This window comes from Schistosoma haematobium, chromosome ZW (genome assembly GCF_000699445.3).
Source record: "Schistosoma haematobium chromosome ZW, whole genome shotgun sequence".
NCBI lineage: Eukaryota > Metazoa > Platyhelminthes > Trematoda > Strigeidida > Schistosomatidae > Schistosoma > Schistosoma haematobium.
Genome location: NC_067195.1, coordinates 366,766 through 394,028, shown reverse-complemented (window position 1 = coordinate 394,028; position 27,263 = coordinate 366,766). Strand labels below are relative to the sequence as shown.

The following is a 27,263-nucleotide window of genomic DNA, read 5'->3' as shown; positions in this document are numbered from 1 at the left end:
GACAATTCCTTTACAATACAAAAGCTGTTGAACGAATAGTAAATGTTCTATGTTGAATGTATGGAAATGAAACTAGTTAATTTTGATGATCAAAAATTTATCAGTATGAGGATCTGTAAAGATTGTAGTATTTAGAAAGCTGAAATCACAAGTCAAGCTAAGCTAGACCACTACCGAAAACATGGAAGCCCTGGAAAGCCGTTTCGTCTCAATATGGAACTTCTCAGTAGTGAGCACCCACGATCCTGCATACGAGATTTGAACCCAGAAACTTCAGTCTCGCGCGCGAACGCTTTACCTCCATACAACTTAGCTGAGATCCAACGGTGTTAATGTCTAGCTTCCACCGATGCATGGTCTTGAGCAACCCCATGCTCGAGTCCCGCGTACAGGAACGTGGATGCGCATTTCTGAGGAATTCCATATTAAGATGTAACAGCAGTCCAGCGCTTTCAATTTTTAAGTGGTGGTCGATTCGTGACTTAAATTATGAAAATCAAACTTTTTTTTCAAATGGTCACTCTAATTGAGTGATTATTTAGTTAACTTACAACTCTAGACATCTTTTATGTCATATTTTTCAAAGTCTATACTTTAAATTAGAAAAAAGGTCATCAGAATGGAGCTGAACATAAATGCACACCATTTCAAGAGAAAACATAAAGTACATATCAGAATGGGTTTTGTGGAGATTTTAGAAATTTCACTGGTTGAAATCATGAGTCAATTGAAGCTAGACCACCATGGAAAACCTGGAAGCACTGGACGGCCGTTTCATCCTAGCATATGACTCCTCAGCAATGCGCATCCACGATCCATGGTGGTCTAGCTTCAATTGACTCATGATTTCAACCAGTGAAATAAACTACTTAGTTCGAAATTATACGATAATTCAATCAAGTTTATGAGTTAATAATAAACAATATAACAGTAAAATAAAGTGGATTAATTACATATCAACATTTTGAATTTTTGACCGATAATGTATACATTTTTTTTCCAATTAGTATTTTGATTCATGAATTAACAAGGAAAGAAACGATCTAGTTATCTAAGTAATTTGATTGTTAAACCGGAAACTGAAAAACAGTGAACCATTTCAGGTTGGTCAAAAATGTATATAAATGGTTATATTTGCATAAGATGCAATATAGATGTTCGCTTTCAATCTTTTAGTGATCTATTGAAGTTCATAAGTCATTTAGTACCTAACTTTACAACCGTCCCTAAATGCGCTGGTATGGCCGAGAGTGGGGAGAATTAGCATTCCCTCTCCGAATGCCCTCACATGGCCACGTGTATACAGCCACTGCCAAGGAAGTCCTACTCACTGCCTTTTCGCGACATTACTGTTGTTTACGAAATTAAGAGGATGAAAAGTGAATGTCCGGTGCTTTAACCGAGTTGGTAAATATGTAGGATCCATCTAGGGGAGTTGGAAAACCCTGATTCCAAACCAATGGTGCACATGGGCTCCAGTATCCTGAGGAAATAAATGACGTATGAACCAATCGTTGGTCACTGGCTACCATGGGACTGCATCTCTTCACGTTGCTCTACTACCTTGTGGATCAGACCTTTAAGTCGACGACTCGGGGCATGATCCCCTAAGAAAATTACCTAATTTGGTCTACATAATTATATAATCAAATGAACTTGAAATTACAATATGAAAGTATATTCAAACATAAACAAGAATAGAACAAGAGAGATACAGACAAAAAAGAACTACTAATTTTTACCTCTAATGCAGCACTTGCCACAGCATGATTTGGATGATAAAAAAAATCTGTTAAAATATCAAATATAACTGTTTCAGAATTAATCAATTGTAATAATAATTCCGGATGTACTTGTTGACCAAATGTATCCACTGCAGACAAGAAAATTGATTCAACCTAGAAGTAGATTGAAAAAAAAAAAAAAAAACAAGACAGAAATCAGTTACATCTAACCGACAAACTTATACACGTCAATCATCATCATCATCATTTCTGAGATAACAATTATTACAAAAATTTATACATCAGTAAAAAAAAAATCGGAAAATTCACCATTCATAACGGAATGATAGTTTAGACCATATAATAATCATACATATAAAGTATGTGTGTGCATGTGTCGCTCAATTTTATGGATTAGTTGAAGTTAGACATGAACATCGTTGCATACCGGCCGGCTCAGTTATTTATTAGTTAAGCGCTGGCGCGTGAGACTGATAGGTCCTGGGTTCGAATCTTACGAGGCGGGATCGTGGATGCGCATTACCACTGAGGAGTCCCATAATAGGACGAAACGGCCATCTAGTGCTTTCAGGTTTTCCATGGTGGTCTAGCTTTAATTAAACCCTTCCGACATAAAGTTTATTACCATTTCAGATCATATTGTTATGTTACAAATAGTTTCATTGAATATAACATACAAAAGTAATTCTAATTTTTTGTGGCATTATCGATCAAGATTTTCTTTTGTTGTTGTTAATATTCATATATTGTGTACATTCCAAATATTTTGTCTACTATTTTCCAAACCTTATTAAGTGCTTGTTCTACTCTCATAGTTGCTATGCTAGTAAGGTCTGGCAACTTGGACAGATGCATATATGTGCTTGGCCTTACGTTGTAACTGGCTGACTGACTGATTATGAATATAAGATAATTTGATTATGATATTTACAATATAATAATTAATAGTAAAATTTCTTCAAAGAAATTTTAAGAGGTTATTGCTAATTTGATTAAGCATAACGTATGGACAGATTAAGCTACGGAACCAACGAGAGCATTGTGTAATTGTTTTGCATTAGTTTAGGAGACTTAAATAGTGAGCATTTATGCTAAGGAGTAAAACTAGGTAATTTTGGCATTTTAGTGAACGTATTATTTAATGATTAGTTAAGTCGTTGAAGATATAGGTGTTTCATCTTTACAGAGAGCAGATTTAAACCTTATTGTCATTAGGATATTGTAAGGCATGTCGTGATTGCTAACATTAATGAGTATGACTATCGTTTAAGCGGAATAGATCAACTTTGGCCTGTTCGTACTGTGCATAATTGATTCACGTGATCATTGATCAGAATAACTATACATGTGACGTGAATATGTATATGAATGGTGCGAATGGTCCTGCAGGATGCTTGGTACCCCTATGATTGCGCCACAGGATTGAGCCGTACTATTCAGATTGTAGCGTTAAAGCCGATTTAGTATCTAGTTCTTCTGTGAAGTGGGATTGAACTGTACTGCTTGGGTTATGAAGTTTAAGCCTGGGCGGTGTCTGGCTCTCCTGTTAAAGAGGATTGAGTTATACTGTTTAGGTTGTCACGTGAAAGTCTGGATAGCGTCTGATTCTACTGAAAACCAATGTAAAATTACTTTGGCCCACAAGGGTATATTATATAACTATAACTAAATCGAAATCCCTCTCATTCATCTACTTTCATTAAAGGAATAAGAAAGTATAAAAATATGTTACAGTAAAACGGTAGTTTAAAGACAAATGCATAAATTTATGTTTTAAATATTCCTAACGCTAAACTATTTAATCATAATTTTGAAGATTGATTCGATTGTCTTGTGGTGTGCGCTACTTATATTGACATAAGTAGTATATAATGTTAGTCGTGAACAGAAGGTCTGGCAACAGAGAGACAAGAGGATCGAACAGTAAAGAATGGAAATAAAATGCAACTTGTATGAAAACGCAAGAACAATGAAATCTGAGTCGTTATGAGACAATTGGTGGACATTTTGCAAATTACGTATTCACTATTTGATTGTTAGATTTTATTAATAAGTCTTGAGTGTTGTTAGAGGTATGAGGGCGGTTATCACTTTCCGGTTGCCTTAGTGACCTGAGAGCGTGACCTTTTTATGAGTAATTTTTGTGTTAGCTCTGTACTTGTTGAAACCTTACCGGCGGAGACGGATATCAGTGGGATAAGGAGAGGTGTGCATTTTTAGGTTCGACCTTTTCTAAACCCACCCACCCCTCCTTGTGGGAAGGCAGCATCGCCGTCATGCTGGTTGTCTGAAGGAAACAGCTTACTGATGTCACACCACTGTACAGTTAGCAGTACGACTTCGCCTTCGGACTTTGGGTTTGTTGCTTTTAGTGTTACTGCTCTTCAACCGACCTATCTGACATGGTAGGACCTTGAGGAACGATTGTTGCAGGCAGTATAGCTCGTTTCCTTCATAATGATAGGCCAGCCCGACCATCACGTCAAGGTAGCAACAACAGTCGGGAATATATATATATATATATATATATATATATATATATATATATATATGTCTGTTTAGTTAAGCTGAATACTTCTATTTCTTATATTTACTGTATCTAAATAAAGAATAGAATTATTGAACTGAATTGAACAATTTTCAACATTTAGTACAAAATATGAGTGAATCCAAAGTGAATTACCTCATTACTAATCAATAAATAAGAGATTGTAAAAAGGAATGTAGATTAGCGGATATTCAGATATGATATTAATCAATTCCAGTCATCTTTTATATCTATTAAAAGAATGTATTCACAATCATAGTTTACTAAGGTTATTCATGTATTCTCACACTTAGTTACTGTTAGTGTCTGTTAAGCATAGTACAGTGACAACCAGAAAAAAGGAAAGAAAAAGGAATCTGGACACTTCAAGATACAAAACAAAATGTATAACTCATTGAATCAACCTTAACTATTAGATTTATGAATAAAACATTTTGCATGTGTAACTAACTGAGTGATTATTTTTTTATATTTAAGAAAGAAAGAAAAAGAAAAAAAAGAAGTAAAACATGATATAGATTATTGACCTGAAAACATTGAATGAACCATTGTATTGTATATATAAGGTAATAGACTTGATAGTTGCTACATGATGATTAAAGAATTTCTCAGAAAATATGGTTGATTGGAATAAAAAAAAAGTTGAAGTGAATAGATATGAAAAAGAGATTACATTAAATAGATTGATTCTAATTGGACATGTTCATTCTATTCAGTTGGGCCATATATATGTGTAACGTGAATATAAAGGTAATGATGAACAATGATCATTTCATTGCAATTACAATAGAACTATTCATATACACTCATCATTATATGATTAAATAGTCAATCTAATGAATCAAGATGAAGAGAGTATATTTTTAAAGTAGGTTTGATAAGTATAAATCTCGTAGTAATAGTAATATCAACTACAGTAGGTGATCGGTTTACAATAGTCAGATAATTCGATATTAAGATCATCAACCGATTGATGTTAGACCACCACTGAAAACCTGGAAACACCGGACGGATTGGTTGAGGTTAGACATCAACACTATTAGATGCCGGCTCAGTGGTCCAGTAAGTTAAGCGTTCGCGCGAGAGACTGAAGGCCCTGGGTTCGAATCCCATAGGCAGGATCGCGGATGCGCACTGCCGCTGAGGAGTCCCACAATAGGACGAAACGGTCGTCCAGTACTTCCAGGTTTTCAATCATGGTCTAACATCAATCTGTTCATGATGTCGATCAAAAACGTAACAATCTCCACAACCCCTAAACTGATAATTAGATATTAATTGAATTTTAAGATAATTGAAAGATGAACAACCTTTTTCTTCTAAAAAAAAAAAACAGTTTAGCACTTTCAGATGCTCAAGTCGTAACATATAACAATCATTTTCTTTATCAATTTAAGAATAACATCTCATGATGAACTTGTAGTGTCAGTTATGGTGTTAAGTTCATATACCTTATTCTAGCTTTCGGACAAGGCAATTTATTCATTCTTCTTGAGTAACATTCTTTACCACGTCACTTATTCACTTATCAACCCTGACTGTTTTCATATGAGCGTATGTGTGTACACTTCTTATCCTATTCATCATATGTTTGTAGCTTATTTTTGTGTGACGATGAATATTGTTTAACGCTTGATTAAATTGATTTGGCTCACACGCCTTCTCCATCATCAGTCATTTCGCTTCGCTATCTTCGTTTCCCTTCATTTCTCCGCTCATTTGTCTAGATCAACGATTGTACAAAATATCCAAAAAAAATCCATTCTTGTATTTGGTTTGTTTAATTTCGTTATTCACTAACGCGATCTAAGTTGATAATATGTACTTCACTAACAATCGAACTGGAGTCAGATCCCGGACCACTAAAGTAATGAGTCCATCGACAACATCGTGCGGTCTAATTGATATCCAAAGGGAAGGACCTCCTAAAAAGTATGTTGCATACATGAATAATAAATAAGAACACAATAACTTTAACTCAAATATTACTTACTTGATTTCGTCTTAATTCATATGATGGTGTTTGAACAGAAATAAGTAATTGACGAGCTGCTAATGCCACTTTAGAATTTCTTGAACCACCTAATTCAGTTAATGCTTTTAAACAACTTTGTAAATGATCAGTCATACATAATTCACGTCTTTCAGCTAATGAATGAATAAGATTTATAATGAGTACATTTTTCATAGTTAATTGTCTATGTGAAAATATCACTGAAACAATATCTGTAATAGAATTTGGTTGAATTAAATTACGAAAATTAAATGGAACTAAATGATAAGTAAGATTATTTAATAAATCATCTTCAATAATTGTATTTTCACCAGGACATATACCAGATTTTGGTGCATTACCCCATAGAGTTGAACCTTGACATTTAGCTAATAAATGACGAATACATTTATCATATTGACCTGATAAATTGACAAAAAAAAGAAGAAAGAAAGAATGCAATAAAAACAATAAGATATTTTTAGAAGAGGTTTTGTGGAGATTTTAGAAATTTCACTGGTTGAAATCATGAGTCAATTAAAGCTAGACCACCATGGAAAACCTGGAAGCACTGGACAGCCGTTTCGTCTTAGTATGGAACACCTCAGCAACTTCGTAGATTGGTTGAAGTTAGACATTAACACCGTTGGATGCCGGCCGGCTCAGTGGTCTAGTTGGTTAAGCGCCTGGTGCGAGACTGCTAGGTCCTACGTTCAAATCGCGCGGGGGGCGGGGTCGTGGATGCGCACTGCTGAGGAGCTCCATGTTAGGACGAAACGGCCGTTCAGTGTTTCCAGGTTTCCTTTGGTGGTCTAGTTTTCAGTGACTCACGATTTCAACCAGTAAAATAAGATATTTAACAAATTTTTTCATTGATAATTGTACGTAGGTTAAAAAAGTGTATGTTTAGTTATACAAAGGTGGAAAAAAAGAATGAAAACAAAGGAAATCAGTGTTGTTTTCAAATAATTTCTGGAGAATAGATGACGATGTGTTTTCTTTTGATTGAGATCATGAACCGATTGATGTTAGACCACCATTGAAAACCTGGAAGCACTGGACGGCCATTTCGTCCTATTGTGGGACCCCTCAGCAGTGCGCATCCACGATCCTGCTCGCGGGATTCGAACAATCACCACAACTCGTAAACTGACGATATATTTCATAAAACAAATATTAACTCAAATCAAATAATTATTGGACACCGGTAGGAATTCATTACTGACACGTTCAAATTGAAACGAAAACCTTTAACTGAGATCCTGTATGTGAATATAAAAGATGTAGAACCTATCTACAGATAATTCAATATTAATCAATAGTGTATAGAAAAAGAGCTGAAAATTGAAAAAAAAGTAAAACGTATAAGATATTCAGCAGTAGGACATATTGCCTGAAGTCATAAGCTTTATAAGGAAAGATGGATATTGACTAGCAGTGGAATCCAGGAAATATGTTTTAGAACTCCTCAGTTGGATGTATCTGTCACTATCCATTGAACAACTACGAAAGCCATCATCCAGAAGATACAAGTGTTTATTAACAGTTGTCTACGCAAAATACTTCAGATCCGTTGGCCAGACACTATTAGCAACAACCTACTGTAGGAGAGAACAAAACAAATTCCAGCGGAGGAAGAAATCAGGAAAAGCACTTAAAGTGGATAAGACACATATTGAGGAAAGTACCCAACTGCGTCACAAGACAAGCCCTCACTTAGAATCCTCAAGGTCAAAAAAAAGAGGAAGACCAAAGAACACATTACGCCGAGAAATGGAGATAGACATGAAAGGAATGAACAAAAATTGGATGGAACTAGAAAAGAAGGCCCAGGACAGAGTGGGTTGGAGAATGCTGGTCGGCGGCCTATGCTCGATTCGAAGTAACAAGCATAAGTAAGTAAGTAGGTAGCTGTAATTTATTGTAGAATATTCATAGTCTCCCACTTTAAATGATTATCACTATCAAATATAATTAAAGAAGCAGAATGGGAACATACGATGGTATAGAATTCTGTTGAAGATAAAAATGGTATTATTATGTCATAGTAAGAGCAAATAATCGACTTCAATATTATAAGTGGTTTGAAGACAGAAATTGAAAATTAGACCGAATTTACTGGGAAACATTCTCAAAAGTTTAATGTAAACTAATAGACTTTATTATTGAGAACCCCGACTGTTGTTGCTACTTTGACGTGGTGGTCAGGCTTGCCTATCATTATGAAGGAAACGAGCTATACTGGCTGCAACAATCGTTCCTCAAGGTCCTACCATGTCAGATAGGTCGGTTGAAGAGCAGTAACACTAAAAGCAACAAACCCAAAGTCCGAAGGCGAAGTCGTACTGTTAACTGTACAGTGGTGTGACAGCAGTAAGATGTTTCCTTCAGACAACCAGAATGACAGCGATGCTGCCTTCCCACAAGGAGGGGTGGGTGGGTTTAGAAAAGGTCGAACCTAAAAATGCACACCTCTCCTTATCCCACTGATATCCGTCTCCGCCGGTAAGGTTTCAACAAGTACAGAGCTAACACAAAAATTACTCATAAAAACGTCGTGTGTGACCGACCTCAAGCAGTTGTCCCTTGGGCACTGTGGTCACTCTCTCAGGTCACTAAGACCACCTCTAATCCAATTTCCTTTCCAGGTACCTCCAGAAGAACCCTTTCACGGTGTGGGCAACCGGAAAGTGATAACCGCCCTCATACCTCTAACAACACTCAAGACCACTGTATTCATAATCAACTGTATTATTGAGAACATGATTTTTTAATTATAACACAATAATAAAACAATAAATTTAACTAACCATGTTGAAAGTGTTTTTCAATAACAACATAACCCATGAATAATTGAGAGATAACACGAACAGTATGACCACGAAGACCATGTTTATAACGTTCTGCTAAATCAATTAAACGTTGAGTAATACGTTGAAATTCTAGTACAGAACAATCTGTTGATTGTCCAGGATTAATTTGTTTTAAATATTCATCTGTTATTTGTAAAATTGCTTCTGAAGGAAAATTAGCTAATACAGATGTAGCTTGATCTGCATACAGTTTAGCATGATGACGTAAAGATTTTTCCATGTTAGGTGGTAATTGACCTTTTAAATGTGCTAATGTATCCTAGAATACAATGAAAATAGAAATGTATATTAACAAAATTGTACAATAATTATTTGTTTTGTTTCAATATTATGGACGCGTATTTCTATACGCTAACGATAAGGAGGTTAATAACTAGGACGGAACGGCCATTCAATGCTTCTAGCTTCGAGATAATGGCCTAAATGAGATAGATCCATGATTTGAATAGAAATCATATGTTTAAGTCATATTGAATGAATCTGTGAACCTCTTCATAACTAACAGACTAAAACACAATCGTTTTTGGCACAATTCAATTTAGTTTGTTATTTTCAATTATTGATCAATCATATTTTGATCTAAGCAGTTTATGATAATCACTATAGATATAATGTTAATGTGATTAACCTTAGTCCATATAAAATATGTTCTTACATTATGACAATGAACTGAATATAAAAAGATTACTATTATTTATTCCTGTTAAGGTTAACAATTTACATTGGAATTAACTGAATATCATTTGACTGACTGAACTTATATAAATAAAGACTTGAACTTAATAGTTATAATCTTATGTCTATCCAAATAAGTAGTATGTAACACCGATCAAAAGTAGAATGCATGTTCAAAAACAGGTTGAGAAGATTGAACTGAAGAACATTAGAAAAAGGAGTTGAGTATTGAAACAATCATAAAAGATGTAAAGGATAACTGATGGAGGATTCAAAAATTAAGTATTTAATGTATGATTATCACATTTTAATATCAGATGGGTTTTGTGGATATTATAGTCATTTCAATAGTTTAGATCATGAGAAGTAGTGACCAGTGGAGTTCAACTAGATCTGTTGTGGATGTGTCGCTCATTTTCGTGGATTAGTTGAAGTTAAACATTAACACCATAGGATGTCGGCCCAGTGGCCTAGTGGTTAAGTGCTCGCGCGCGAAACTAGTAGGTCCTGGGTTCGAGACTCGCAGGAGGCGAGGTCGTGGAAGCACACTGCTGAGGAGTCCCACAGTAGGACGGAATGGGCGTTCAGTGCTTCCAGGTTATCACAATTTACCAATCAACACGGTAGTTTTTTAATAAACAATAAATTAGCTGTCCGCAACCGAGTATTCGTTCACTCTTCCTTTCAACTGACTTTAAACCATGATGTAGAGCACGAGATATCGAGACAGTTTAATTAATAAACACATTACAACTTGATCAGTAATAAAGACCTAATAAACGTGATAATAATAATTACCAAACAATGATCAATCAATGTAAATATCTCTGTCATACGTGAAGCAAAATCACAACAGGAATCAGTGTATAGTAACTTCCCTGATTGTTGAATTCAGTTAGAATCTCATGGGAAACATTAATTCCATCAAGACTAAAAAAACTCTAAGTTGATCAATCCAAACTAATGCGGAATCTAAGTCAAATGTTTCCTTCAACAACTTAGTGTATTTAAACTTTAATACCCATGAAAGACGTAATTAATACAACAATGAAAAAGATAATCAACAAGCAATAAAGTAATATTGAGGTTAGACACAGGGTATTAGGGAACGATGGTAAATCAGTTGATGAAGTTGTGAATGTTCATCGACTGAGATGGTTGGGCCACGTGTTACGTATGCCTGAACACCGATTACCACGACGTGCAATACTAACCGGTGTTGGAGATGGTTGGAAGAAAGTTAGGGGTGGGCAAACCAAAACATGGCATCAGTGCTTGGAGTCACTAACTTGTAGTCTCAGTCATGTTGGTAGATGCAGACTACTTGGTCGGGGTCCGCGTGACTATTGTAACCAGTGGTTGGAGACTGTTGGTGACATGGCTCAGAATCGATCAAAGTAACTCCTTCTATGAATTTGATGTTGATCTTGTTGTGCTAATGAGTAAGATGTAACAACTTGAACCGATGCATATATGTACCTGATCATATACATTGTTGTTGACTGACTGACTGACTACCGATACATGATTGATTTTAATGTGGCATCAGTGGTTGAAGACACCAACTTCTAGTCTGAGCCATGTTGGTAGATACAGACTACTTGGTTGGGGTCCGCGTGACTTTCGTAACCGATGGTTGGAGACTGTTGGTGACATGGCTCAGAATCGATCACAATGGCGTCGGTGTATACACTCTCTGTGTTCCCTTAAACTAAGAGATTAAAATTGCTTCATATCTTTCTTTCTACCAACTAATTCTTTCTTCCTGTACTATATCCTTATTGCAATCTTTCTTTTATATATCACCACCACCTCTGAATTAACTACTTTTATGAATTCGGTGTTCATCTCGTTGTGCTAATGCGGTATGGCAACCTGGACCGATGCACATATGTGCCAGGTCCTACGTTGTAGTGTAGTAGTGTGTAGTAAAGTATAAACCAAGAAAAAAAATTTCAATAACTAACTTGTAATTCATGAAGTGGTAAACGTGGATTATATAACAATGTAAGAAATTGATTTAAAGTTTTCATTAATGATTTACTAAAATATGGTTCACATAAACAATAACCAAATAAAATTTGTTCTAATGATGCTAATAATTGAGTAAATTGTAAATGTAATTTTCCATTTGTAGTTGAAGAAGCTGAATTCGATGATAATGAATTCGTAAGCATACACATTGAATCGTCATTTGATCCAGTACTAATACCATTGTTATTAGATGATAATGAATCAATTAGACAATGTGACTTTGTATTAAGACATTTCCAATCATTAATTAAATGCTGAGGAATATTTGATTTGATCTCTTCAATTGATTGTGTAGATGATTGATAAATATTATTTGTAGATGAATAAACCATATTAGATTGTGGAAGAAACAATAATTTTCGAGAATATGATGATGATGATGAAGATGATGGCTGACTAATATCACTACTGTATTCAGTAGGTAAAGTGAAGGGACCACTAAGAAACAAAAGGTAAGTGAAATAAATTATGAAATAAAACGACATACGATGATGATATTGGCAATTTGTATTTTAGAAAAAAAACTAAATGTGACTCTGGTTAGCGTTAGCATGCACCAATCCGATCACAATTGACAGAGATGATTTGGAAGATGAAAAAAGCCTTTACATATTTAGGCAGCATCATTGATGAACACGGTGAATCTGATGCAGATGTGAAGGCGTTGATCGGAAAAGCAAGAGCAACACATCTACAACTGATCAACATCTGGAACTCAAAACAACTGTCTGTCAACCAACACCAAGGTCAGTAATTTCAATACAAATGTCAAGACAATTCTTCTGTATGAGGCAGAAACTTGCACAACTACGAAAGCCATCATCCAGAAGATACAAGTGTTTATTAACAGTTGTCTACGCAAAATACTTCAGATCCGTTGGCCAGACACTATTAGCAACAACCTACTGTAGGAGAGAACAAAACAAATTCCAGCGGAGGAAGAAATCAGGAAAAGCACTTAAAGTGGATAAGACACATATTGAGGAAAGTACCCAACTGCGTCACAAGACAAGCCCTCACTTAGAATCCTCAAGGTCAAAAAAAAGAGGAAGACCAAAGAACACATTACGCCGAGAAATGGAGATAGACATGAAAGGAATGAACAAAAATTGGATGGAACTAGAAAAGAAGGCCCAGGACAGAGTGGGTTGGAGAATGCTGGTCGGCGGCCTATGCTCGATTCGGAGTAACAGGCATAAGTAAGTAAGTTAAAAATGTGACTCAATTGGAAAACATCATAGGATGATATTACTTATTTTGAAGTACATATATTATGTAATACTTGGATATTTTATCCCTACAGTTCAAACTAATATAATATTACGAAGCTCAGAATATGATATCTGCATCAACACACGGAGAGAATATATGAGTGTTTTTTAGTGGTGTTGAGCTCTGTCAGGTGTTTAATTCGATCATGAGCCTTGTATTGTTCTTTTGGACAACTATATCACTGTTAACTCTATGTACAAGTGACTTTAAAGAAATTTCCATAAACTCTAAATCAAGTCATCGTTCTGATGATATTGTATATATATATATATAACTAGATGTTTTCATAGGTTTGTTGTTTTCATTTATCTTAGCCTTTGCGGTAAACATTCTGTTCCGTTGACCTCTGTCAGTTAGATTGATCGAATTTTTCCATATGGATCAATAAACTGGATCTTTCTCAAAAAATATATCGAACGAGGATCGACATGAACGTCGTAATTCTAAAAACTATCATAACATACTTAGAATTTCCTAAATCTACAATCTTCACTACAAATCATAAATAAGGTCATCGAAATGAATTGATTTAGTGTCACTGGAGTAATTAAGAAAAAAAACACCTCGATAATTGTTGAAGTAAAGTGTTTAATATTTTGTTCAGAATGAATATAAAGTTTATGCAATCAAATCATTTAGCTTAGAGAATGCAAAAACACCATGAACACATACATATGAGTTATACATTTTTCCGTTATACGCTTTCCGTCATCTTAATTGCATAAAGAACCCTCTTCTGCCACGAGAAGGCAGTGAATAGGATTTCCTTATCAGTGATTGTATGCACGTGGCCAATTTAGACCATTTCGAGAGAGAGAGAGAGAGAGAGAGAGAGAGAGAGAGAGAGAGAGAGAGCTGACTCGTCTCACTCTCGGACATATCAGGGCATTATATCCAATACAAAGATTGGATTTCTATAGTTTATTACAATAATTAAATAAAACACCTATCGGTGATTGTATACACATCAACATGGATATTCTATATGAAGTTGACCTGGAGATGATAAATTTGATTCAATAAAATAAGTATTACCAATGGATCTGACTAAGGCTTACTACATAAAATGATCCATCTAAGTATTGACATTATTCATTAATCAGAATAACAACAACAACAACAACAGCAAAAGAACAATTCAATCTTAGTAACAATGTGTGTAAATTGGTTATATTTAAATCAATTTTGTAAATATAATAATTGTATCCTAATGTATTTGGTTGTTGTGATATTTTACATAGACGAAAAGAAGAACATAACTCCTTCTTCGTCTTCTTCTTTTACTTTTGTTTTTTTTTTTTAAAAAAAAAGCAAGAACAAACATTGTATGGTACCATTCATGTTAACTTAATTAGTTTTGACTACCACTATACCTTATTTTATCATTTGTTAAACAATAACAACAACAACCACAACAACAACAACAACAATAGATGGACCTATATTATCAATCGAATTGTAAAATTACATTAGGACTGTTATATGTTCATTATAGACTATAGATTCATAGTTAAAAATGAATACATTACTATGATAATAATCATCATCAATATAATCTTGTTTAATTTATATTACATTATATTGTCAAATGTAAACAAACTTATTATTGGCCTATAGAATAGATACAATATTGATTAAGGGTGTTTTTAAAGCTTTATATGGAACTATTTATGTAATGGATATAAATATTTTATTTTATTTGAACACATAGATATTGGTACAATGAGGTATCAAATACATATGCGCCATACAAATCTCATTGGATTTGTGAGAGGGATGTGATACTGCCCGAGTGCCAAAACCGAAGCAGATGGTTTCCTTAGGGGGTTACACTCGGAGCCTTTGACCTAAAGGTCTAATCCACAAGGCAGTGATGCACCATAAGGAGATGCAGTCCTATCCTAGCCGGTGACCAACGGTTGGTTCATACGCCATTTGTTTCCTTAGGGTACTGAAGCCTATGTGCACCATTGGTTTGGAATCAAGGTTTTCCAACTCTCCTAGGTGGACTCTACGTGTCCATCAACCCGGTTAAAGTGCCAGACATTCACTTTCTATCCCTTCAATTTCGTAAACAACACCCACACTGTGAGAAAACAGTGAGTAGGACTTCTCTAGGAGTGGCTATATACGCGTGGCCATGTGAGAGCATTTGGAGAGAGACAGCGGACTCTTCCCACTCTCGGCAGTACCAGTACATCTATATAAATAATATAAATATAAATACACGGGTTATTGAAACAAAAATCAACAGGTCACGTCTAATATGACAATTGCTAAACGTTAAAATGGTAATAGGACTGTTTTTCTTATTGAATTTTACAGTATGAATGAATATAAAATAATAATAAAAAAGAATGATAAATGTGTTATTATCTTTTCGGATTTCCATCGAATAAGATAAATATCATGACACATTGAAATCATATTAGAGAATAAACTTGTTACAACGAGACTATAATTTATGAACGAACCAATTACGTATAAGATTAACAGGTCTTAGATTTTGGCGCGAAGTTCATCCATCCATTAGGATAAATAAAACTTTGGAATTATAGCTGATGTCAATTTGGTGATGAAAACCCGAAATCTAATTCCTAAACTTAATCATCAACTGTAAATTCTAATTCTAATTCCTCATACAAATTTATAATTCTCATTTAGTCCAGGTTAATAACAAGGACGCTCTCAAGATCAGTCTAGCGTTGTTCAAAGGTCATCTATAAATTATAGTCTCACCAATAAAATCTTGTACATTGCATTCCCTAATCAATTTGTCAGTCTGATTCCATCTGGAAATTAGTAAGGATTTCTCGCACAGAACCATAATTAATAATACAAAAGGTCTTTTCAGTGATAAAGCTTTTTCATTACTTATGGATAATATCAACTAACTTGAATATTTGTAAAGGTTTCAATTGACTCGATTCATCTAATTCAATACGAGCCAATTCTGTACCAGGTTCAAGAATAGCTCCAGGAATACGTTTCAAAGTGATAATACCTGATGTTGGAACACGTAGTTCAAATATCATTTTCATTACTTCAATAAGAGCATATACTTCATTTGCACAAACATGTGATCCTTCAGTAACACAATATTGAAGAAGTTTTCCAGCAGAATGAGATCTAATTAGAATATAAAATTATCTAATGTTGTAGCAAGAATGTCACAAATAACATACTTTCATGAAAGTATATACAAAGCAAAAGAAAGATTTACAATAACAATTAAGCTGACATTACTTAAGTTGTATTGTTTTTTTTTATGGCTGAATAGGAGTATTGAAGTTACTGAAAGCTTCTGAGCATTGAACTATGAGTAGCTGAAAACGAATTGTCAGTCAAAACGTTACTGGGACACACTAAGTCGTATCATAGTCAGATTAAAGGAAAGTGACATTGCCCAAGTTGTATTTTTAAAATAAAATTATGCAATATAACTTATTTCACAAAGTGTTTATATCTTGCATGAAATGACGAAAATATACAATCTACTGTTTAACAAGTAGTATGGATAAATGAATTGAGGGAGGTATTACCAATTTACATACCTAATATGTAAATATTTATGTACTTGTTTATTGAGAGACACTATTTATCTAAGAAATAATAATATTTCCCAACTCTTCGAATTGAAATTGGAATGAGGTTTGAATCTCGAACATATTCATGTAATGATGTTCTGTCGTCATCGTTCCACCCATTCACTTGCACTATCACAATCTTAAGCAAAGTAGTATATCAGACCAGGTGGAGAAAATAACGTCTAATGCACTTAAAATTCATAAAAGATTGTAATACGTGCCTTATCAACAACCGACTTATCCCACTTAACTGACATTTTACACTTAAGATTAACATTCTTTATAATGTACGAAAACAGTGCTTTGTGAAAACATTATAAAATACATGTAACCAAAGATAGTCTCTTTAAAAAAAAACACACCTCAAAGTTGTACCATAATATACAAGAAACGAATGAACAGTATTCTTACTCTTTGGTAGTCTCTCAAGGGAAGAGTAGACGAACAAAAGCTAAGCTGAGCTTCGTACTGATATGAAGATTTCTTCAACAACCAATATATTTAGACTGAAGGAAATCTCAATATAATCATGTTGTCGATGCTGACAATTACTTTAGAATAAACTTTGACACTGATGAGTTTTCAAAGTATTTCATACTTGATTGGAGATGTACATCATGAATAACGACATATTTTGTTGCTTAAGGCGTTTATTTCACACCGTAAGTGTGTTTTGAAATGCAATAATACATTTATTTATTTAAACACATAGATATTGGTACAAGGGGTCACCAAATACATAAGCGCCATACAAATCATTCTATTTATGACTAATAATAAGTTCATACGCCTTTTGTTCCCTCAAGATCCTGGAGCCCATATGCACCATTGATTTGGTATCAGGGTTTTCCAACTCCCCCCCAGGTGGACTCCCCACATCAACCAACGAAGTTAAAGCGCCAGATATTCGCTTTCCGTTTTCTCATTTTCGTGAACAACACCGCGGCCGCCAATAGGACTTCCCCGACAGTGACTTTCGAGAGGGAGAGCTGACTATCTCCACCCTCGGCCGTATCGAAGCATTTGAGGGTGTAATAAAATATAGATGAACAGTAAGATTTCAGTGCGTATCCTCAAAGCTAGTCTACTATTCATAATACCCAGATAAGTTACATTGTTATAAAACTAGTTTAAGGTTTCAATTCTCTATGTTAATAAAAATCAACAACATACACAAACATTTATTGAAATCGCAAAACATACCGTAAAACAGTTGGATCAGTTTCTTTACACAACATCATCGTACGATTGTTAATTACCGTGCGGTAACCTTGAGATTCTTCATGACAATAAGTCATATAGCTAGCAGCTTCATGACAAATTAATAAACCATCACCAGGTACACGATGCACTTCGAAATCTAATACAGTATCACAACAGATAAGACTAAAGTTTGATGGTCCAGTACGTAGAACCTAAGTATATAAATCACGATATCACAACAACAAAAAATGTACTCGGTTATAAGAAACAGTAGACGTGAAGTTAACCTAATAACTAGAATTAAATCAGTACTAAGCAATAGACAAACGTAAAATTTGTTACTACTCATCATTGAAGTGTTGATTTCAATATCTTGGTTTTACAGGAGATAGTTTACGGCAGGAATAACTCAATAACGACTTTTTTGACTAGATGATACTGAGTGAACTGGATTTGAAGTTGGTTAGGAACAGAAATTACCTCACACTATTGCACATAGGACATACTGTAGATGAGACAAAATATTTATTACATGTAAGAAAATAATTATATATAAATAATTGATGGTGATCATGTCTAGATTGAAATGATCGAAGAGTGATCAGTACATGAAATCTATAAATTCAACATAGGTTGACTAATCCAATTCAAACTACTCCCTAGCAGATAACGACATTCATCAATACAGTGATGATCATCAGTTTAAAACTTGAATTTCAATAAACCGTAGTGTACTCACTCACATCTAATTCCTAAAACTGAAATAATTCATTAGTCTGAGCAGACATGTCTCAATGAAATGGCATCACATGCAACTTAACCTACGCATTAAAAAGTGAATTCTTTCTGTATACTGAAAATAAAGATACTAATTATCTAAAAATATCTAACATAACTGTAAAAAAAGAAGAAAAACGACAGTTACTTTAACAACATATTTCGTAGAATCTGATACCAGAGTTACATCAACACTATTTGTCAGAGTTTTTGAGGGTAGAAATTGACCTCTAAAAGAAATTAGTAAGAAAAACAATGGAAATTGAAGTGAATGACCGGTAAGAATTATGAACATCATAAAAATCTATTCAGTAGTAAATTGGGTAAGTTAAACGTTTATCACAGCTTCCAAATGCCCTGGTACGGCCGAGAGTGGGGAGAGTTCGCTCTTCCTCTCAAAATGCTCTCACAGGGCCACACGTATATAGCCTCTGACAGGGAAGTCCTACTCACTGCCTTCTCGTGGTGGGGGTCTTGTTTACAGAATTGAGAGGACGAAAAGTGAATGTTCGGTGCCTTAACCGGGTAGGTGGATACGGACAGTCCAACTAAGTGAGTTGAAAAACCTTGATTCCAAACCAATGGTGCACATGGGCTTCAGTATCGTGAAGGAACAAATGGAGTATGAACGAACTATTGGTCACCGGCTACAATGGGACTGCATCTCCTTAGGTTGATTCAATGTCTTGTGGATTAGACCTTTAAGTCAAAGGCTCCGGGTGTGGCCCCCTAAGGAAACCACCTACTTTGGTTTGGGCACCTGGGCAGTATCACATTCCTCACACAAATCAAATGAGATTTGTGTGGCGCATATGTATTTGGTGCCCCCTTGTACCAAAATCTATGTGTTCAAATAAATAAATAAGTGTTTATTACAAATCAGCATCCTTTGGAAAAGATATTATCAGCATATGTATTATTCATACAAGTAAAGAACACCAAGTGAATATGCATCATTCAGTTTTAACTTATTATTCTACTAAGTTGAAGGTTGAATGCTTAAACTGGTATAGTCATAACATTATAAAATGGATAAGGCATAAGAATGTTTGAGATTGGTTTTTCTCATTCGAACAAATCAAGTTCACCTTATTACTGACCAATGTGTATGAAATGGTCACGTATGTTGACAATTTGGCTTACATTGGAAGTCATATTAGTCGTGATGCGTGACAAACTATTAACAACAACAAAAAAATCGCATTTTAACTTTCTTTTCTTCCTAATTGAACTACCAACGGAATAGAAACAACATCAGATTGTTAAACAAAATGTAATCATCTTTTACTTTTTAGTCATTTAAAACTGTGTAATTTGGTCCATGACATTAAAACATATTCATATATTACGTGTATTTGGTAATAAATGCTTCTGAAATACGAGGCTTCAATAAAATGACTAGTGGATAATCTTAAGGTTAGGTATATAGTTCTAGATAGAAGTAGTGAAACAGTAATTATTCAATGATACAATAATTTAATTGAATAAAGTCTACGCCTATTTATCAATTGTGTATCCAGTAAACTTTGAATGTCTGACGAATAATCTATATACCTTCAATCGTCATATACAACAAATTGGCTAGAATTTTTCAGAGTATGGAGAAATAACGAACATCGACAGGCTTTATTAATTAAATAGAATAAAATCACAACGTTTTATATAACTGACAAGCCTTGAAATGCACGACTACTCATATATGAATTGATCACTTAATAGTTATCAATCTCAAACTGCCTAGTCCTCATTGTGCAGTTCGAATTACATCGATTATTTATTATTTATTTTAACACAGATATTGGTACAATGAGGCACCAAATACATATGAACAACACAAATCTCATTTGATTTGTGTGAGGGTTGTGATACTGCCCGGGTGCCCAAACCAGAGCAGGCAGTTTTCTTAGTGGGACACTCCCGAGCCTTCGACCTGGAGGTCTGATCCACAAGGCAGTGGAGCATCGCAAGGAGATGCAGTCCCATTTTAGCCGGTGACCAACGATTGGTTCATACACCATTTGTTCCCGCAGGATAATGGAGCCCATGTGCACCACTGGTTTGGAATCCGGTTAAAGCGCCGGACATTCGCTTTTCGTCCTCTCATTTTCGTAAACAACACCCACGCCACAAGAAGGCAGTGAGTAGGACTTCCCAGATAGATGCTATATACGCGTGGCCATATGAGAGCATTTTGAGAGGGAGAGCGGACTCTCCCCACTCTCGGCCGTACCAGGGCATTTGGGGGCATCGATTAACTTACTGTGTTAATCAATCTACTAAACTGAACATAACAATGAACTTTGTTTCATGTGAAATGATTGGAAAATGTTCATAAAACCATATAACCTATATATAATCCCAGTCGAGATTCATCAGCAATGCGAAAGCCTGCAGACTATAGAAAGTAGATGCTCTGCTCTACATTACAACCGATGATCCATAGGGTTCAATTAGTACTATGAAGTATACAACCAACCATATTATTGATCAGTTTTAACAATTTTATTCATGTAAACCCCTTCAGGTCTACAGATAACCAATAGCATCTGAAATAAACTAAACTTTAAATTCCATATACATATACATATGTAACTATGCAGTGTAATCTTGAAACTTTCTTACCTTTCTAAATGTAATTCATAATTAAGAAATAATTGTTTTAAACAATTATCTGCAATATGTAAAGCAGTACATATAACACCAAGGAGAATATCTGGTTTTTCAACCTATTTTTACAAGAAGAAACATATAATCATAATAAGAATACAATTTCAGATAGTGTTAATAACAAGTTTACTACGATAATAATGTTTACAATAAACAGTTTAAATCAATATTAACAGATCAACTTGAAGATATTGAAGTGAAATAGGTAGTTGAAAATGAATGATATGCATAATAATCAGTTAGTCAATCAGCTACAATGTAGGATCAAGTACATATATGCATCGGTTCAAGTTGCTACACCTTACTCTTTAGCACAACAAGATGAACACCAAATTCATAGAAGTAGTCATTTCAATGATAGTAATATACAAAAGAAAGATTACATATAAGGATATAGTACAAGAAGAAAGAATTTAAAGGAAAGGTATAAAGTAATTCTAATCTCATGGTTTAGGGGAAGTACAAAGAGTGTATACAACGACGCTATTCTCGTCGATTCTGAGCCATGTCACACACAGTCTCCAATCATTGGTTATGATAGTCACGCGAACCCCAACCAAGTATTCTGCATCTACTAACATGGCTCAGACCAGAAATTAGTGACTTCAATGACTGATGCCATGTTTTAGTTTGGCCGCCCCTCACTTTCATCCAACTATTCCCAACAATAGTCAGCATTGTGCGTCGTGGTAATCAGTGTTTAGGTATACGTAACACGTGGTCTAACCATCTCAGTCGATGAAGATTCACAACCTCATCAACTAATTTACTATCATTCCTTATTACCTTGCGTCTATCCTCACTATTACTATTATGAGAATATAGCCAGATAAAAATAGATTTAAAAGAACCTGTTGTAATATTATATTATTGTGTCAATGTTGTCATATTTTTGATAAAAATGTATCATATTCCCAACAGTCAACTTATTTACGACGGTGCAGATTAGTGTACTTTAGTCCTAGCCACACTCTACATGTGATGGTTACTCATACTAACCAGTTGTCAAAACCGAAAAAGATGGTGCAAGATTCAAACCTAAGACTCAGTGAGTGGATTCTGAATACTTAAACAATTGTTCCACTTCATGGTAGTAATATAGCAACGGAAGAAAATATGGAGCAGAGAGACATAGTAACTCAAGGGAGTTAATAGATAACTGTAATTCTTTAAAGAGCTCTAAAAAAGCGATGAAGATGTGCATATTTACCATAAGTTAACCACTTCTTAAACTTCTCAGGAAAATTTATCGATAAACTCATCATGTTTTTTTCCTTATCTCAATGGTCAAGAAATACACGTTATGGGAAATGAAACTTTTCTAACCTATTTAGAGATTCTACAGACTTTGTTCAGGAGGTCATGGAAGCTTTTTACAATGTCACAATAACATTCTACCGTTACGTTTCCCACAGGAAGATAGGATATTTATAACTCTTGATCACGTTTGTATGGATCTCAACCAGAGTATTTGCACCTAACTAAACTGCTTAGAACAAGTGCCAACTATTTAGTAAAATAGTTTGACTTTTAAATACAATACACAAAAGATTCCATACTCATGTAAAACACTAAAAATAACTATCTTACTTGATCATTTTGTGCTATTCGTGCATCTAACCATTCTGTATTAATCTTGTGATTCATAAAAGCTTCAGATTCCATCACTTTGATAAGATACTCAACTGTTGTTCTAAAATCACCACGAATAGATAATTCCTTTAATGCTAGAACCATATTCCTATTCGAAGGAAAAAAAAAAGAATTAAAAGCCATCGAAACTTTTAAAAAAAAAATTATCAAATAATGAAAAGAAGGTTATGAAGAGCCTCGAAAATGTGTTGACATGACAGTTTACGTATTCGTATGAGGGATTATGTAAATGTTAGGTAAGGATCGACTACAGGAAACATTCCAATGCTTCCGATGTTTTTGGTAATCAAATATTACACTACATGTATAGTACATGTATAGTGCTCAGTAGAATCGCTGCTCAAAAACTATTTATGAATTACAATCAACGATATTGTTAATAAATCATTTTATAAAATGTCGAATCAACCGTAAATTCATATACACCTTTCTTATCAATGTGACCTTGACAATAGAAATAGTAGTAGTAGCAATAATGTGGTGCATACTACTTGTGTTTGCATATATAAATAGTATGTTACACCAGTCGGAAGTACAATATCTGCGAGTAGAAGATTGAGAAGATTTGAATGGAGAGAAGAGAAAAGGAAACTGAAAGTAATCAATATAACAATAGAAATGAAGGAACAATGAGGCTTACAAGAGAAAATTCAACAAATAATGTATTTGATGTACGATTTTCACATTTTCCTAAACCACTGTCTTATTTCTCAGTTCAATAAATCAAAATATTAAGAAAGTAGACCTTCATATCACTTCTATATTCCACAGTGAATCATCACAAAAAGGCCTTAATAAAAACAATATCCTATAAAACAGAATATAAAATATACTGTTTACACAAAAATTGAAATAATGAGTGATAAGAAGGGATTGCGCGACAAATGGTATCCAAATACATTTTTATAAAAATGTGAACTTATAAAACCTTTAAAAAATATAGTAAACAAAATAACCATTTTTGATTGAGATCATGAGTTGATTGATGTTAGATCACCATGGAAAACCTGGAAACACTGGACGGCCGTTTCGTCCTATTGTGGGACTCCTTAGCAGTGCGCATCCACGATCCCGCTCGCGGGATCCGAACCCAGGAACTATCAGTCTCGCGCGCGAACGCTTAACCTACTGAGCCACTGAGCTGGCATCCAATAGTGTTAATGTCTAACCTCAACCAATCCACAAAGTTGCGCAACCATCTTCCACTGTACTGAAGTAGATACCTGTTTCTACCCGACACGAATTAGCTCCACTGGTCACGGCCGTCCAGTGCTTCCAGATTTTCAATGGTGGTCTAACATCAATCGGTTCATGATCTTAATCAAAAACTTAACAATCTCCACAACCCCTAAACTGATAATAACCATTTTTATTCAGTTTAAACTCAATGATAAAAATGTTATAAGGAAAATCAACCGAAGATTTAATACTACATTAACCAGAACATGTCCTACAATTCTTTACTGAAGCTATATATATATATATTGATAGGTATGTTTTTTATGTCATACTGCCAAGTGACTACACAAACTTACATTTACCTACTACAACAGTTACATTGGAAAAACAGAATTTAGTGAATTCGTAGCTACTAAAAGTCTGAAATCGTATTTATGTGTTAAATAGTTTTATTTTTACTCTGGTAATAATACAATGAAATATCATTACAACTCTACCTCACAAAGAAATCAAAGTTTATAAAAACTACTTGAATAGCGGTTAAAGGGAAATATTGATTGAGGATTGAAATCATGAGTCAGTTGAAGCTAGACCACCAGTGAAAACCTGGAAGCACTGGACGGCCGTTTCGTCCTAGTATGGGATAACAACTCACTGAAGACAATGGTGTACGGTGGCGCAACTTCGTGATATTGGTTGAAGTTAGACATTAACACCGTTGGATGCCGGCTCAATGGTCTAGTGGTTAAGTGCTCGCGCGCGAAGCCAGTAGGTCCTAGGTTCAAGCCCCGCGTGGTACGGGATCGTGGATGCGCACTGCCAGTGAGGAGTCCCATAATAGGACGAAACGGCCGTCCAGTGCTTCCAGGTTTTCAATGGTGGTCTAGCTTCAACTGACTCATGATTTCAATCCGTGAAATTTCTAAAACTCCCCACAAAACCCATTCTGATTGATTGAGGAGTATTTCTTAACTGATACTCCATAGGGAAAACTTTACTGAGGATACTTTGTTTAGTGAGTTATTGACTCGATATTTAACCATTCAACTCAAAACAAGTATCGGAAATACTTCATAAATTACGATGGTTTTAATACTTTATCATTGGTATCAATAAATATTAAATATAAAATGTATTTGTTAAACGTACTCGCGTGCATGTTCTCTATTCTCACCTGCTGAGAATATATGACCAAATTGAGAATCAGCAAATTCATGTATACCACCTGCACTACTAACACTGAAATATCCCCAAACTGATTGATTACTTCGAAAATTTAATTCCCTTACACCACCAGGACGTGGTTTAAAACCTTCATCAGGATCTTCACTTGTAATACGAGCAGCAATGACATAGCAACTAGGTGGACGACGATTAATAGTTGAATCATTAAAGTCAATAATTGAATCAGACCATGGAGAAGCTAGATAAAGTTCACGAATATCTTTGATACGATGTAAAGGTATACCCATAGCAATCTAAAAAAAGGAACAAGGTGATTGAAATGGTATACAAGAAAACTAGTAAAATCGGTGAATTGAAGAATAAGAAAATGTTGAGCGAAACACATTTTGATCATAGAAAACATTGATTTTAAAACAAAGGAATTTAAAACCAACATAACTGTGTCAAATAATCATGTACTACGAGAACAAAATTCAACGATGTATTGATTTTGACAAAGATTAAAGACTCCATAGTAGTTTGTTAATTCAAGAAGTATCTGTTGCGTTCTGTAGTTGTCCGATTCAACTACAGATAAACATGCTTCTAATTCATTTATCCAACCTAGACTAGGAGACTAAGAAACTGTGATTAGCAAATGGAACACTGCATGCTAAGATTATTGGTACATATACGCATATATCCTTCTGACCTAAGACAACAACATATAGGTTAAAATCGTAACTATATAATCAGCCTTATCCAATAGCATGCATTGTTTGTCAACTCCGACCTACGGTTTGCTCTGAAGATGGCACATGAGCATAGGTATGTGATACATTTTGATTCGCACACAGAAAAGAAAACGAAATTATATAACAAAGAATATAGCACAATTAAAGCGAGACATAAGCACGGACCAAGTTATACATTTTTTAAGGTAAAATTGTAATGTGTAGGACGATACTAGTAACATTAAACACTCAATAGAGTGACGCTGTAAGGTTGCCCAAGGTATTTCCAACAATGGACAGTTACACCGTGAACTTAAGCTCTAATCAGTCACATACGCAGTTAAGCAGACCGATCACTGATATCACTGGTATAAATTCTCCTACAAGTTAAATTAAGACAAATGAGTTAATAATTCAATCTGATAAGTACAACCTATCAGTTAGTAAACGTCACTGATTAATTACTGTACCTTGTTTGTTATGGCAGGTCTTGAGCCTCACTGCCTGTATGAAGGCTAGTCATGTTATTCAAATGCTCAAACCAGAGTAAATAAAGCACATGGGTTCAAACGTTATACCTACTAATTCAAAGTCAAGTATTTAACCAATACTTCATAGCTCACTGATCAATAGTTAACAATTAACAGTAGAAGACAAATCTTCAGAAAAACACTTAAAGCACGAATAGAAAGTAAAATACAAAGTATTCAGATGTGTTTTAAAGATGTTTTTATTAGTAATATATTTGTGACTAAATAAACAATAGCTAAACACTATTCGCTCTAATAAACATTTGTTTCAATCAGATATGTTCAAACACATTCAATCTCAACTGAAATTTCCAATCGATATATGTATTCCAACCTGAGATGATGAGTACAGATGAATAATGTAGTTAGCTGATGTATATGAACATAAATCATTAGTGTCAGTCAGTCAGCTACAACGTAGGACCAGGCACATATATGCATCGGTTCAAGTTGCCATACCGCATTAGCACAGCAAGATGGACACCAGATTCATAAAAGTAGTTAATTCAGAGGTGGTAATATATAAAAGAAAGATTGCAATAAGGATATAGTACAGGAAGAAAGAATTAGTTGATAGAAAGAAAGATATGAAGCGATTTTAATCTCTTAGTTTAAGGAAAGACAAAGAG

General features: G+C 34.7%; 1 protein-coding gene across 2 annotated transcripts in view; it reads right to left on the bottom strand.

The window, feature by feature from the left end:
* MS3_00002536 (uncharacterized protein) overlaps positions 1–27,263 on the bottom strand; it is a 103,239-nt gene that overhangs the window by 49,872 nt on the left and 26,104 nt on the right. Inside the window, exons 9-18 of one of the 2 annotated variants that reach the window (XM_051210134.1) lie at positions 25,356–25,684; positions 22,965–23,115; positions 21,330–21,433; positions 18,856–18,937; positions 17,931–18,142; positions 16,036–16,269; positions 11,802–12,306; positions 9,097–9,418; positions 6,287–6,708; positions 1,743–1,898 (exon numbers count right to left, since the gene is read on the bottom strand). In XM_051210134.1, the coding sequence (XP_051070084.1) occupies positions 1,743–1,898; positions 6,287–6,708; positions 9,097–9,418; positions 11,802–12,306; positions 16,036–16,269; positions 17,931–18,142; positions 18,856–18,937; positions 21,330–21,433; positions 22,965–23,115; positions 25,356–25,684 (2,517 nt within the window). Of the gene's footprint in view, positions 1–1,742; positions 1,929–6,286; positions 6,709–9,096; positions 9,419–11,801; positions 12,307–16,035; positions 16,270–17,930; positions 18,143–18,855; positions 18,938–21,329; positions 21,434–22,964; positions 23,116–25,355; positions 25,685–27,263 lie in introns of those variants that run through there. The other variant, XM_051210135.1, reaches the window with a different exon arrangement.